The 13,286-nt window shown below is 63.4% G+C and overlaps 1 protein-coding gene across 2 annotated transcripts; it reads left to right on the plus strand.

The window, feature by feature from the left end:
• The first annotated feature begins 129 nt into the window (after positions 1–129).
• Positions 130–10,916, plus strand: LOC129200833 (sestrin-2-like). 2 transcript variants are annotated; one of them, XM_054812076.1, is made up of 10 exons: positions 130–355; positions 5,526–5,591; positions 6,481–6,678; positions 7,085–7,267; positions 7,615–7,824; positions 8,189–8,339; positions 8,502–8,617; positions 8,919–9,109; positions 9,334–9,478; positions 9,568–10,916. In XM_054812076.1, the coding sequence occupies exons 1-10, from the start codon at positions 278–280 to the stop codon at positions 9,652–9,654; spliced, it is 1,425 nt and encodes a 474-aa protein (XP_054668051.1). In that variant the 5' UTR covers positions 130–277; the 3' UTR covers positions 9,655–10,916. The 2 variants fall into 2 exon arrangements, with proteins under 2 accessions (XP_054668051.1, XP_054668052.1); XM_054812077.1 differs by lacking the exons at positions 130–355; positions 5,526–5,591 and adding an exon at positions 6,078–6,304.
• The last annotated feature ends 2,370 nt before the right edge of the window (positions 10,917–13,286 follow it).

The following is a 13,286-nucleotide window of genomic DNA, read 5'->3' on the forward strand; positions in this document are numbered from 1 at the left end:
CAGCACCCCCCGCGCCGCCGCTCCCTATTGGCCGACGGGGGTGTGCGTGTTGGCCAAGCCTCCGCGTTACCATTGGTCGAGACGGGTCGGGGGCGTGGCTGACTCCGGCCCCGCCCTCCCCTCGCCGCGCTATGAAGGCGGGCGGGCGCGGGGCGCTCGGGAACCCGGGAACGTTCCAGAGCCCGGGGGTGTCCGGGCACCCCCCGCCCCGCCCGGGGCCGCTCCACAGCCCGAGGGGGTCCCGGGGCCATGCCCGCCGCCTAGCCCCCGCGCTGCCATGCTGGTGGCCGGCTCGCCGTGCCGCCCCGCGGGGCTGGAGGAGTACCGGGGCTGCGGGGTCCGGCGGGGCGGCGAGGTAAGGGCTCGGCTCGGGGCTCGCCTGCCCCAGGGGCTCCCGGTTTGCATCGCCCCCTCCCCGGGATGGGACCGGGTGCTGTGCAGCCCGCCCGGGGGTCCCTCGGGGAGGGACTGGTGGTGCCCCCCCCGCCCCGGGACCGCTGTCCCCCTCCGCCCGGGGCCATCCCCCCCCTCGGCCGGCTGTGCGGAGGGGAGAAGCAGGGACGTGTCGGGCCGGGCGGAGGAACCGGGGCCGGGCTGCAAAAATAACCCTCTTGCTGATTTGCAGTGAGCCTAAAAATAAGGGCTCCTGGGGATGGGGTGGCCCTGTCCTGTTACGGGGACGATCTCGGGGTCTCCTGAGCTCTCCAGGAGCTGTGATGTGTGTGGGAGCTGGGCAGAGGTCCTGCCCGCAGGTATGGGCAGGGAGGCAAAGGGAAACTGAGGCAGGGGCTGGCGATGCAACGTGCCCCCCGGGGTTGGTGGTGCGGAGCTGGCGGGAGGCTGGGGGGCTCTGGGGTCTCCGTCCAGTCATTCGGCTCGTGCTGCAGTTCCCAGGCCGGGCATGGGATCTCTTTCATGCCCCGGATAACCCAGAGCTACGGGAGAGCTCTGGCATTGCCCGGGGCTTTTGCATTTGGACTCCTGTGTGCAAAACTGGAGTCCCGAGGTGTCCAGGACTTTGCAGGACCTCCCTGTCCCTCCCAGGCAATCAGACTGGTCTGCAACTTCAGCCCCCCAATGTGCTGAGTTTCCTGAAAAGTTGGGAAATGCCTCTGTTTGTAAGACCTATTTTCCTCACAAAAAAACCCCCCCAACTTGCAGTTTTTCCTCTTGTTCCTGCGTTCCCCTCAGATTTCCCCAGGGACAGCAGGATTGCTCTGCAACTTGGGGCTTTGCTTGTGGGGAGTTGGTGGCTCCCCAAATAGCCGTCCCACCTCGGTGTACCTGCAGGGATCGTTACTCCTGACACGGGCTGGAAGTTGGAAACCCCAGGATGGTGGGTGGGAAAGACCCCAGACAGCAGTGCTGCCGGGGACTCCCCTCCGGCGCTTGTCCTGGCATGAGCTGAAGCCTGAGGTCGGTGCTTTCGAGCAGGCTGGGGGAAGGACGGTGGTGGTGGGGATGCCACCGGTGTCTAGCAGGTACCGCTGAAACTCTGTGGGCTGGGACGCTTACAGCCGCCGTGAAAGCACCTCGGCTTTGTTCCTGCGCGCTGTGCAGCGGGGTTTGCAGAGCTGCAGGGCTGCCTGTTCAGCGGCAGCTCTGCTCTTCTCCGTGAAACCTCTTCAGGTTTTCAGGACGAGGCAGGGGTGGGATTTGGGGATCCCGTTGTCCTTGCTGGAGCGTCACGGCAGCTTGGTTGCCTTTCCAGGAGTGGGTCTGGCTGGGGGTGCGGCAGGGGCAGCTCCTGCCAAGGCGGTTGCGCTCACGCATCGGCTCCGTGCGTCAGCGGGGCCGAGCCCCGGCGCTGCTCTCGCCCTCCCCGGTGCGGCCCAGGGACAGCCTGCTGCCTGGTTTTTGGCAGGAGCACGGTTACGAGGGGCAAACCTGCTCTGCCAGGTGGCTGCAATGGTGTTTGTTTAACCTCGCCTTATCGGGAATGATTTTCCAACACCTGACTAAGCACTGGCACCAGTGCAGGGATGGGGGGGGGGGGAGGGAGCCTCGGTGCTCGGCACACTCCTGTTCCCAGGGGATTAACTCCTTCCCCCGGTGTCTCTGTGGAGACCCTCCACCTGCCCCGTGCTGGCTGGACCCTGGGAGCAGGTTGCGTGGCTGGTGCGAGTCAGAGCATCGCCTCAGTGCCTCAGTTTCCCCATCAGCAGAAGCAGGAGGTGATACACGGTGCGGCGAGGGTTAACTGCAGCACCCCTGAGGATTGCTTAATGCAGCAAAACATAATGAGTGTCTGCATAGGGATGGTTAAAATGCACTTTCAAAGGTCACCCTGGGCTGTCACTGGAAAGTGGTGGGGTGGGCCCGACTCCCCGGCTCCTTGCTGCTTTCAGGGTCAGAAGTCGCCCTGGCCGTGTCCCGTGGATTTGCCTGCCGGGGTCTCTCTGTTGCTGTCTCCTCCCAGGGAGCCTCTTGGAGCTCCAGAGAAGCTCCTTCTCCCCAAACCCTGAGTCAGCCAGCGTGGAGCCAGCTCAGCACCCGGAGCAGCGATGGCACGAGCCTGCTCCCGCTGTCACCCCGGTCTCACTTCCGTGGTGACTCAGGGCAGGAGCATCCCGGGTGCTCGGAGCATTCGGAGCCGCTGGATGCAGGCACTGCTTGCTTTGCTGGGGTGGCTGCAGCCCGGTGCCAGCAAGAGCCCGCGGCATGCCGCGACCCGCTGTCTGACACGTGGAGAGCGTGTGGCCACACTGACAGCTGCTGCGTGGTCACCTCGTGCCATCCCACACCCCTTCCCCGCTTTGGAGAGGGTGCTGGCCTGCACCTGCCACCTCAGTAGTGATTTGGAGGCAGCCGGCAGAAGACACCCGCTGTCACCGGGGCTGTGCCTGGCTCCAGCTCTCGGGTGTCTCTCCCGGTTGAAGCTGGGCGACGGCCCTGGGGCTCATCCTGTCACAGGGCACCGTGAAAAAGACCCCGGGCAGCAGCAGCTCCCTGCTCCGCAGCTGGAGAGTGGGACGTGCCATCCCGCCGTTGGCATCCCCGGTTGCGTGTGTCTGGGCACCCTCCTGCCGCTGCCGCCGTGTCCCCGTGACATGTCGCGTCTCCCGCAGGTGAATCCCGGCAGTGTGGACCCTCGTTGCCGCCTCGCCGCGGCCTCCTCTGCACGGTTGCAGGAGGCTGGGAGCATGGCGCTGGGTGCGATGCTGGATGCTGAGCGCTGGGGGGGGAGCAGGTTTGGGGGCAGAGCTGCCCTTTGAGCTTCCCCGTCACTGGTGGGCTGGAAGGTGCGTGGTGTTGGTCTTGGAAGGGTTCTTGGTTTTGGAAAATGCTGTTGCTGTGCTTGCTTTTCTCTGCATCGATGCCGTGGGTTTCCCACGCCTCCCCGCAGCTGCAGGATGTGTGTGGGGGTGGCTGTGCCCTGCCCACCCCGGGGAGCCTCTGTGGCCGTGGGTGGAGGGAAGCGATGCGGGGAAGAGAGAAAGGGGGTCACTGGGACTCGCCTGGGTGCAGTGTGGCTGACAGGACGCCTTGCAGGTGGTCCCTGGTGCTGCTCCCGCTTTGGTCGGTTCACCCAGAACCGGGTGCTGCGGGAGCGAGGGCTGCCTGCTTCCAGCTGTGAAGCACCTTGCTGTCCCTGAGGAACGAGCCATTTATTTTGGGTCCTGGGGGCTGGCAGGGGACCAGGCATGCCTCGAGGCTTCGCTTGGGCTGGCGCTGCCTTCACCCGGTGCCCAGCTCCCTCCGTGTCCCCAGCAGCACAAGCAGGGGTGACCGGTGGCTGCTGCCTGCCCCGTGCATCCCTCCCGGCTGCGTCTCTGCCTGCACCCGGAGCAGAGCAGGGTGCGGGTCCCCACCGGCCGGGCATCCCTCCGGCCGGGCCGCGGGAGCTTTGCTGTGTCTGACGCTGTGGGCACAGTTGCTGCTGCCTCGGGTTCTCCGTGGCGCTACTGCTTCCCGACGGGTTTGCACGGGGGACGTGTGCCATGGGGTGGAGCAGGGTGGTCACGAGCATCCCAGGGGGCTGAGACCCTGCCCGCTCCCTGGGCGGGCAGATTTGGACCCTGTGCTCACATCCTGCCTGCACATTTGAGACCGGGCTCCTTCAAAAGTCCCAGCGGAGGTGACCGGGCGCAGCCTGTGCTCAGGGACGGGTCCCAGCCCAACGGGGCCACCCCAGCTCCTGCTGGCGGAGGGACCCCGGGAATTTCTGCAGGGAATGGGAAGAGGAGGTCGGCGCTGCCCCACCCGGAGCGGGGGCCCTGAGCACCTTCCTCTGGGGTGGGCACTGGGTGCCACTGCCGCCACCTGTATCCGGAGCGTGGGTTGGAGGAAGTGATGCTGTGGGCGTTTGTCTGCTGAATGCCCTTTCTGCTACCGCTGCCCCATCTCGGTCCTGGTTTCACGCAAGCACAGCATCCCCCCTGTTTCTGAGGGGACCGTGCACCAGCCCCCCCCTTCCCTCTCGCCCCCTTCCCAGGGGTGGGAGCACTCAAACCCTTTTCCACCCTCTTTTTCTCTCAGCCCCAAAGCAGGTTCTGGGGTTTCTGTAGGTGTTTTGGAGCGATTGTTTTAGCTCTCGCGGCTGGGTGCTGCGTCCCCCCTGTCTGCGGTTGGCACCTGTGGGTGCTGCTTTGATGCAGGCAGAGAAATTTCCCCTGCACGACTGCAAACTTGCAAGCTGATGGGATGCTGTGGTGCAAAAGAGGGACAGGGAAGGGTGGATTCGGGTTCTGCTGCATCCCTGCAGCAGAAGGGCCGGGAGGGTCCCGGTCCCGTTGTGCTCTGGATGGGTGCTGGTGCTCGCAGCATCCCCATCGCTGCTCCTGGGTGCACCTTGGTTGGGCACAGCCGGGCTCCCACCCTCTGGCAAAGGGGAGAAAAATCATCTGCTTGGAGGAAATATAGGTGGGGAACACTTGCTGTCCCCTGGGGAGATGGAGCGTGGGGGGAGGGTGTCAAAAAGTTGCTGAGCCCCGTGCCTGGAGCGCGGCGAGCAGCGGCTAACCTGAACTGGGTGGCTTCTTTCTGTTTTAAGTGGGTTAACGGATTTGGGAAGGGGAAAAAAAAAAAAAAAAAAAAAGCTGGTGGAGATGTTTATCGGCATTTTGTGCCTGGGAGGGTTTGCGGGAACCCCGGGCGTCATATTTATGGTGGTGATTGCAAACCGCAGCGCCGGGCTGCTCCCGGGACCCGTCGCCGTCCCTCAGGACCCCCCTGGGCTCTGGTTTTCTTTTTTTTTCCCATGGACGTGGTAAACCGGGAGCGTCTCCGCTCTCCTGGCTCACGATGCCGCGGCTCTGGTGTCCTGGCGCCGTCCCAGCGTGTCACACCTCCTGGGGGTGCAGAGCAACACCTCCGCCTGATTTCATCAGGCGCTGCCCGGCCTGACGCAAGGGTGCGGGGGCGATGGCCGCGTGTCCCCGTGGCCCGTGCGGGGCGGCCCCCTGCGTCACCCCTTCCCGTGCCGCTCTGCTCGTCCCGCCGGTGGCAGCCGCTCGTCCCGGGGATGCTCGGTGGCTCCTGGCTGCCCCGGTGCCGGGCTAAAGCTGCTGCTCTTTCTTTCCTAGGACAGAGGGATGAAGGTGCCCCAGCAGCTGGGGAGGGGTCCCAGCGCCTTCATCCCCCTGGAAGAGGTAAGAGTGGTGGGGATGGTCTTGGGTGGGTGCGTCCCTACCTGCTGGGGGGCTCCTCCGCCCCTCGCTGCCATGGGTGGGGGGCTGTTAAGGAAGGATTTGCGTGCACACCCCCCTCCCCCCAATTGCTAGTGCCTGGGCGGGGGTGGAATGGGGAAGGGTCACCCAGCTGGGGTATCCCTGTGACACCGGGGGAGTGTCTTGTTTTGGAGAACGGGGGGAGCAGTTGTGTTGTTTCACCCTGACGTTTTCCTGCCCCACATCCCTGCCCTGCCTGTGCCTCAGTTTCCCCATTCATCTTTCCCCTGTGCTGCAAATGCAGCCTCTGTCCTGCCCTGCCCCCCCCAACCGAAAACTGTGCCCTGAAATCCCCGGGGCTCCCCGTGCCCCGGCACCCTCAGCCCTATCTCGGCACCCGGCATCGGTGTCCCAGATGGTTCCTCCTTCGGCAGAGATAACGCCACGGTTTCGTCACCACGGTGGGGGTGGAGAGGCCGGAGGGGGAGCCAAGCCCCATCTCCTCCTTGCCGCACACCAGCGCCCAAATAAACAACTTGACCCGCGGGCTGAGTCGGCTGGGCTGTGCGGGGTCTGGCATGGAGACCCCCCGTCACCCCCTGCCCCCCGGGGCCGGGAGGGGGGAGGCGGGCAGCGGGGGCTGCCAGCGGTGTCCGTACCGGGCGGCAGGGAAGAGGCTGGGCACCTCCGATGGGGTGAGCATCGATGTGGGGATGGGTGCTCCTGGGTCCCGCTGGCCACCGATGCTTGATTTGGGGGGAGGGGGATGGGGGATGTCCTCCCTCTAGGTTAGGGGGGCTGTTGTGAAGAGTGGGGGGGCTCTTCATTGCCCTTCATCGCCTTCCTCTCCCTCCTCTCCCCGTCCCGGCAGATCCTGCAGGAAGGTGCGGAGAGCAGCCGTCGCCAGCTCCTCATCGAGGCCTTCGTCTCGGAGGGCAGGGTGGACAACATCACCATGGTCATGGGGCTGCACCCCCAGTATCTCAGCAGCTTTTGGAAGACCCAGTACCTCCTGCTGCGCATGGACGGGCCCCTGCCCTACCACAAGCGCCACTACATCGCCATCATGGTGAGGATGGGGGTCCCTTGGGGTGGGGGGGGTCCCTGGAGGGGACGTGTGGTCCTCTGCCAGGTTTTTGCCTGGAGGCAGGAAGGTGTTTGGGACCCCACAGCTGGGGTCCCCCTTGGAGCTGTGGTCCCAGAGGTTTGGAAGCTCCTTTGGGGTTGGTCCCATGGGGCACATCCAGGGTACCCCAGCACCCCTTCCCTCTAGAGCCCCTGGGGACCAGCATTGATCTGGGGGGGGGGCGGGGGGGAAACCCCTGTCTGGACTCTCCTCCCCAGGGAAAGCCCTCCAAGGATGATGGAACAGGGGGGGTGGTGTGGCTGTCTGCCTTGGATTCTCCAAGGGCTTGTAGCAGGGTTGGGAGTCCCCTGGCCGGTGCTGGGGGCTGACTGCCCGGCTCTCCCCGCAGGCAGCAGCCCGGCACCAGTGCTCCTACCTGGTGGGCTTGCACATAGGGGAGTTCCTGCAGGTGGGGGGCAACCCGGCATGGCTGCAGGGGCTGCACTGTGCCCCCCAAAAACTCAGGAACCTCAATGAGATCAACAAACTGCTGGCGCACCGGCCCTGGCTCATCACCAAGGAGCACATCGAGGTGAGAAGCTCGGTGCAGATCGCCCCTCAAAACACACTTTATTTTTTGGGGGTGGGACCCTGGGGGCCACATCCCCGCTTGCACCCCCACTCCCCCCCCCACGTTTAACCCTTTCAGGGCTGAGGGAGTCTCTGAGCTGGGGCGCAGGGTCTGCGCTGCTCCGGATGGATGGGGAAGGGGTGACTTGTCCCCCATGGCTGGGGACAGTCCTGTCAACAGCGGCTGGTTTTTGGGGGAGGCGCATCCCAAACACCCTCCTGTCTCCCTGCCCTTGCCTTACCCCGGCTCTGGGGTGCAGTGGGGGGGTTACGGCCCGGGGGGTCTCTCCAACCCCATGTGCCTTGCAGGCTCTGCTGAAGACGGGGGAGAACAGCTGGTCACTGGCGGAGCTGGTGCAAGCCCTGGTGCTCCTCACCCACTACCACTCGCTCGCCTCCTTCGTCTTCGGCTGCGGCATCAACCCTGAGGAGGAGCAGGATGGGGGGCACGGCTGCCGGCCCCCCTCACCCCACAGCGACAGCAGCCCTGCCTCTGATGACAACACGGGGGGCTCTGCGGTAAGGGAAGGGGGGGGTTTCGCTGTGCAGGGTGCGAAGATCGGGCATGGCGGGGTGCTCGACTGCTTCATGGCCCTTCCCCTGGGAATTGCCTCAAGGGCTTTAACTGGGAACAGCAGATGCTTTAGGGCTGTGCAGTAGCACCCTCTGTGCGGTAGCGTCCTCCTCCTGGCTCCCAGGATGAAGCACGGGAGCAGCCAGGGTCTGGCCAAACCCGGAGACAAATGCTCTTTAGAGCAGCCCCGGGGCTGCTCCAGGTGCCAGCAGAGCTGTGGGTGTGCAGAGAGCAGCTCCGTCTGCTTGCGACCCCTCTGCAACCTTGCTCGACGTGGGGCAGGGTTGACTCTGCCCTCTGCTTGCCCAGGGCAGAGATGCCATGCAGGAGGTGGAGGTGCTGATGGAGAGGCTGAAGCTGCTGCAGGAAAGCCAACTGGAGGAGGAGGGTGTCACGCAGGAGGAGATGGCAACGCGCTTTGAGCTGGAGAAGACGGAGAGTTTGCTGGTCGCTCCCTCGGGTGAGGAGGTGCAGGGGTGCAGCTGGCTGGGGCCGGGGTCCCCACGGGGGGGGGAGGTCACGGGGGAGGAGGGAAGGAGCGGGATCCATCCCCCAGGTGCGGGGCTGACTCTGTCCAGGGTCACGCTGCTTCGCTCACGGCCGCCGCGGTGATGCCTTGCAGATATTGCGGATCACTCCCCGCAGTCCAACGTCCTCTGCTTCGTGGAGGACCCCGAGTTCGGCTACAAGGACTTCACGCGGAGGGGCGAGCAGGCGCCCCCCACTTTCCGTGCGCAGGTGGGTGCTCGCAGTCCCGTGCCAGCCGGTGGGGAAGGGGTGGCAGGGTGCTGGGTGGCAGGGTGCTGGGTGGCAGGGTGCTGGGTGGCAGGTCCTGCTTGTCTCGGTGGGGGGGCAGCGGGGCACTTCCCAGGGTCTTGGCACTGCACGGACAGCGTGGGTGCAGAGCGTGAAGGGCTGGGACCAGGCTGGAGCTGTCTGAGCAGCGCAACCAGATCCTGATAATTGAGGGGGGTCGACATGGAGAAGGGACCCCACGTTTCCCCATCAAGCCCCTACCCCAGCATCCCTTCTCCGGCAGGATTACACCTGGGAGGACCACGGCTACTCGCTGATCAACCGCCTCTACCCCGACGTGGGGCAGCTCCTGGATGAGAAGTTCCAGGTCGTCTACAACCTGACGTACAACACCATCGCCATGCACTGCGGCGTGGACACGTCCATGCTGCGCAGGGCCATCTGGAATTACGTCCACTGTGTTTTTGGCATCCGGTAGGTCCCCGAGCCACGGCCGGAGCCTGTTTTCTGCCCTGGGTAGAGCCCGTGAGCCGGGTCCAGCCTGGGAGCCTGCGACTGGGTCTTGGTGAGAGTGATGCTGCTGCTTGGACTAAGGCAAAGTGATGCTCTTAGGCTCGGCTTAGGTCTGGCAAGACTCTGGGGGTGTACGAATAGGCAGGGGTTGTGCCTGGAGTGACGCGTTCTCCTCTCTCCCCCAGCTATGACGACTACGACTACGGGGAGGTGAACCAGCTCCTGGAGCGCAGCTTGAAGATCTACATCAAGACGGTGGCTTGCTACCCGGAGAAGACAACCAAGCGGATGTACACGCAGTTCTGGAGACACTTCAAGCACTCGGAGAAGGTGCTGCCCCATCCCTTCCCCTCGCTGTAGGGTGGTGGTGGGGTGCTGAGCCCCCCCCCCCATGCCCTAATCCTGCTCTCCCTGCGTAGGTGCACATCAACCTGCTCTTGCTGGAGGCTCGGATGCAGGCAGCTCTGCTCTACGCCCTGAGAGCCGTCACCCGCTACATGACCTGACTGGCTGCTGCTCCCTCCTCCTCCTCCTCCTGCCACAGGTTTGGGGGAAAGGCCAGGGGAGAGCTGGTGCCCTAAAGACTCTGCTGGAATATTGTTTCCCTGCTTAAGGGGCCTGGAGCTGTGGAAGGAAAGGGGGGGGCTTCCCTGCCCCCCGTCCCAGGAGAGGGGACCCCCAAGAAGCCGTCAGTGCCGGGAAGACCCTGGAGTGCTCCCCTGGGTTTGGCAGAGCTGGGGGGGGGGCTCGGCTGCTCTGTGCCTTTTTCGGGGGTGAGCCCGAACGAAGCCAAATGGGGATGCCCCCGGGTACCGCCTTCGCCACGCGGTGCTGGTGTTACACCTCTGTGCCACGTCCTGGCACCCAGACTGCCGCCGCGGAGGGGCTGTCCCTGTGCCAGAGACCACCGGAGCGTATCGTGGGCTTTGCCCCTGCTCTGTGGGTCTGGTGCTGGAAGGTGCCGGTGGGGACGCCGCTCTGCCACCCCCTCCCCACGTCTCTGGCTCGCACCCGAGGAGGGTGCTGGAGGAGTGGTGGGAAGGATCCGGCCATCCTGTCACCCAGTCGGGCAGCCCCCCAGCTGAGTGTGCGTCCCATCCCGTCCCCCCTCCGTGCTGGGGTCCGAAGGGCGGGGGAAAGGCTGCGGTTCCTGCCTGGCCTGGGTGTTTCTGCCACCTTCGATGCCTGCGGTGACATGGGGACACCCCCTCCGTGCCTGGGGGTGCACACAGCCCCTCGCCGCTCCTCCTCGTGGCCCCTGCCACAGCCGGACCCCAACCCAGCCCCCCACGACTGGGGATGGGAAGTGCCTGGGTCCCGCGGCAGGAGCAGGGCGAGGGTAGGAGTGCCTGCCGTGTGGTTTATGCCTTTTTTTTTTTTTTTTTTAATATCATTTTTCAGCCACTGGCCCATCTCTGCTGCCTTGACCTTTGTGGCTGCCCCCCCTGCGTGCTGTGAGAGGGACGGGGCTGGGTGGGGGGGTGGCCGTGGCTTTACCCAAATGTGCCAGAGCATTTCCTAGTGGTGCGGGTCGCCGCGGAGGTGCCTGTTCGGGAGAGCCCCCCGCTCCCGATTCTGCTGGAGCGTGGGTCTGGGTCCAGCAGCATTGCCTGCTGCTCAGCCCCTCTTGGTTTGTCTCTGCTGAACCGTAGCTCAAGTTAAGTTATTTCTATATTTTTTGGGGTGTATGTGATTGGGCATGGAAATGCCACTGACTTTACTACAGATCTTGTTTGAAAAAAAAAAAAAAAATAAAATGTTTCCTTTTCTTTTTTTCTTTCTTTTTCCAAACACCTCTGCAGGGCAGCGCTGCCAAGTGGCTGTGAGATGTAGTTTCACCTTCCCCTTGCTCAGCCCCAGGGACCGATCCTGCATAGCACAGTGTGGGGTGGAGGGGTCCCTCTGCTCGGCGGGGGGGGGCTGGGTTGCCCAAGGGGGCAAAAAAGGGGGGCCCTGCACTCCCCACTTGCCCGAGGGATGGGCTCGGCTCCAGTGCCCCCTCCTTGCAGCATCTGTTCTCAGCCTCTCCGGGGTGTAGCACCCTCCCCAAAAGCCAGGATTTGGGGCACAGCCACTCGTCCCAGTGTGGGGATCCTGTGGGATGCTCCGGTCCCGTCACTGGGATGGAGCTGAGCTGGCCGCAGCGGAGCGGCACCGGGGGCACCCCAGCCCTGGATGTGGAGCCCAGCACTTATCGGGGTGCGGGCAGGAGCCCCTGGCAGCTGGTGATAAGATCCCCGAGGAGGGGCCAGCCTGTCCCCTGCTCCAGCCCCGTCCCTGCAGACCGAGGTGCATCCCTGTGCCGTGTGCCCAGGAAGCGGCGAGGAGCCGGATCCTGGCTCTGGGGCCGTCGGGACCCTCCAGCCCCTGCGGAGAGGTAGGACCCACCGTGCCGCCCGTCTGAGCGGGGACACGGGGCTGGGGCACCACGGCGAGGGTTTGCTGGGGGTTTATAGGGCCGAGCCTCTATTTGCACCGTGCGTGGGGGGAAAAGCGCTCTCGGGGCAGCTCAAGGGCGCTGGGGAAACTGAGGCAGGAGGATGGGTCTCCCTTGGTTCTGCTGGTCCTGCCAAAATCCCTGGGCTGGAGCGGACTGCAGGTGGGTTCAGCAGGTGTCTTGCAGAGGAGCGATGCAAACCGCAGGTAAGAGCTTAACGCTTCTGAGATGCCGGAGAACCCCGTGGGGTGCGGGGGGGGGCCCTGCCTGCGCTCGCTGGGGTTCCCACGAGGCGTCAGCCGGGGTTGAGCAGTTTTCCTGCGCCGAGTCACAGCCTCCAAATATTTCCCAGTGTGTTTTTTCCAGCCCTGGCCGAGGAGGCTGAGATACCGACGGTGCCTTTGGACTGCAGAGAGAAGAGCAAACCCACCCCCCACGCCCCCCAAGTGCTGTATTTTTAGGGTGTCACCCTGTAGCACCCATCCAGCATAGGGGACAACACTCTGCAGGGACCTGGGGGTGCTTGGGGACCTCAAGTGAGAGCTCCCTGCCCTAGGGGGTGGTGGGTTTATTTCCCAAATATACTGGGAACGATAACAGTGAGCTTATTTTTAAGTGAGTCTAGCATGATTTTAGGGAGGGTGCTTTGAGATCTTTAACGCTAGTGGATTTTCTGCCGTAAATATGGAGGGATTTGGCCGTGGAATCTCAGGGATCTGGTGCAGCTGGGGCATCCTGGCAGGGACAATGGTGTTTGCGTGTTGGCTTTTCAAAAGAAGTGAGAAAATGTCATCTGTTAGGGAACTGAAACAGCTCAGAGGATCGATGACAATTGTTAGAAAAGGGTCAAGTTGATGGGGAGATTCTGTCTGAGGGGGGATTTCTCCTGCTGCCTTCTGGCTCTCTTTGAGGCATCCGAAATACTTTGTTGAAATGGAAGAAATCCTCCACCTAAAGGCACCGTTTCTGGTCACAAAGCCACACGGGGAGAGGCTGAGCCTTTTAAAAAAAAAAAAGAAGAAAACCAACAGCAAACACCACCAACCTTTTTTGCTGCAGTTTCACCCTGGTGCATCTGGCCAAACCAGCACCAACGTTTTGTGGGGTCACTGCTCTGCATCCCCACTCCATCTTGCTTTTCCAGCAATATCAAATAACCAGGATGACACCGAGCCCCGCCACGTCCCCAGGCACTCAAGGAGCAGCAATGTCACCCCAGCACCCAAACCTACACCCTTGCAAATCCAGCCCAGGCTTATGTTTAAACCCCAGTGCCCGGGTGATGAATCAGCAATTGCAAACCCATGGGGAATGGTGACCAGTTTACAACGCTTGAGCAAGCGACGGCGGCGTGAGTCAGAGCCTTGTGATGGTTTTTCTCAGCTCTCGGTGCCGTGGGGCAGGTGGAAGGAGGGCTGCGAGGCTGGGAAGGTTTTCGCTTGGGCAGGGCTCCAAGCAGCTGGCTGGAGCTGGGTGCGTTGTTCACCTGCACGGTGGTTTATTTGGCTTGGGGAGCAGGGGCCATGAGCTCAGCTCACCTCCTCCAGTGCTAAAAAAAATATATATACACACGTATTTTTATTTTGTTTATATATAAATAAAAAATATATATGCACGCAGAGATAGATCTGTGCTTTTGGGGTGGGTGGTGGCAGCCCGAGCTCCAGCACCCCTCTGTTCCAGCCCGGCATCCCTGGTGCA

This window comes from Grus americana, unplaced genomic scaffold (genome assembly GCF_028858705.1).
Source record: "Grus americana isolate bGruAme1 unplaced genomic scaffold, bGruAme1.mat scaffold_556, whole genome shotgun sequence".
Classification (NCBI taxonomy): domain Eukaryota; kingdom Metazoa; phylum Chordata; class Aves; order Gruiformes; family Gruidae; genus Grus; species Grus americana.

What these genes read in the sequence shown, in the direction of transcription:
- LOC129200833 (XM_054812076.1), top strand. Translation starts at nt 278, where the DNA reads ATGCTGGTGGCCGGCTCGCCGTGCCGCCCCGCGGGGCTGGAGGAGTAC. An exon ending in CCCCCACTTTCCGTGCGCAG is followed by an intron (nt 8,618 to 8,918) that starts GTGGGTGCTCGC and finishes CTTCTCCGGCAG; the next exon opens with GATTACACCTGGGAGGACCA. An exon ending in ACTTCAAGCACTCGGAGAAG is followed by an intron (nt 9,479 to 9,567) that starts GTGCTGCCCCAT and finishes CTCCCTGCGTAG; the next exon opens with GTGCACATCAACCTGCTCTT.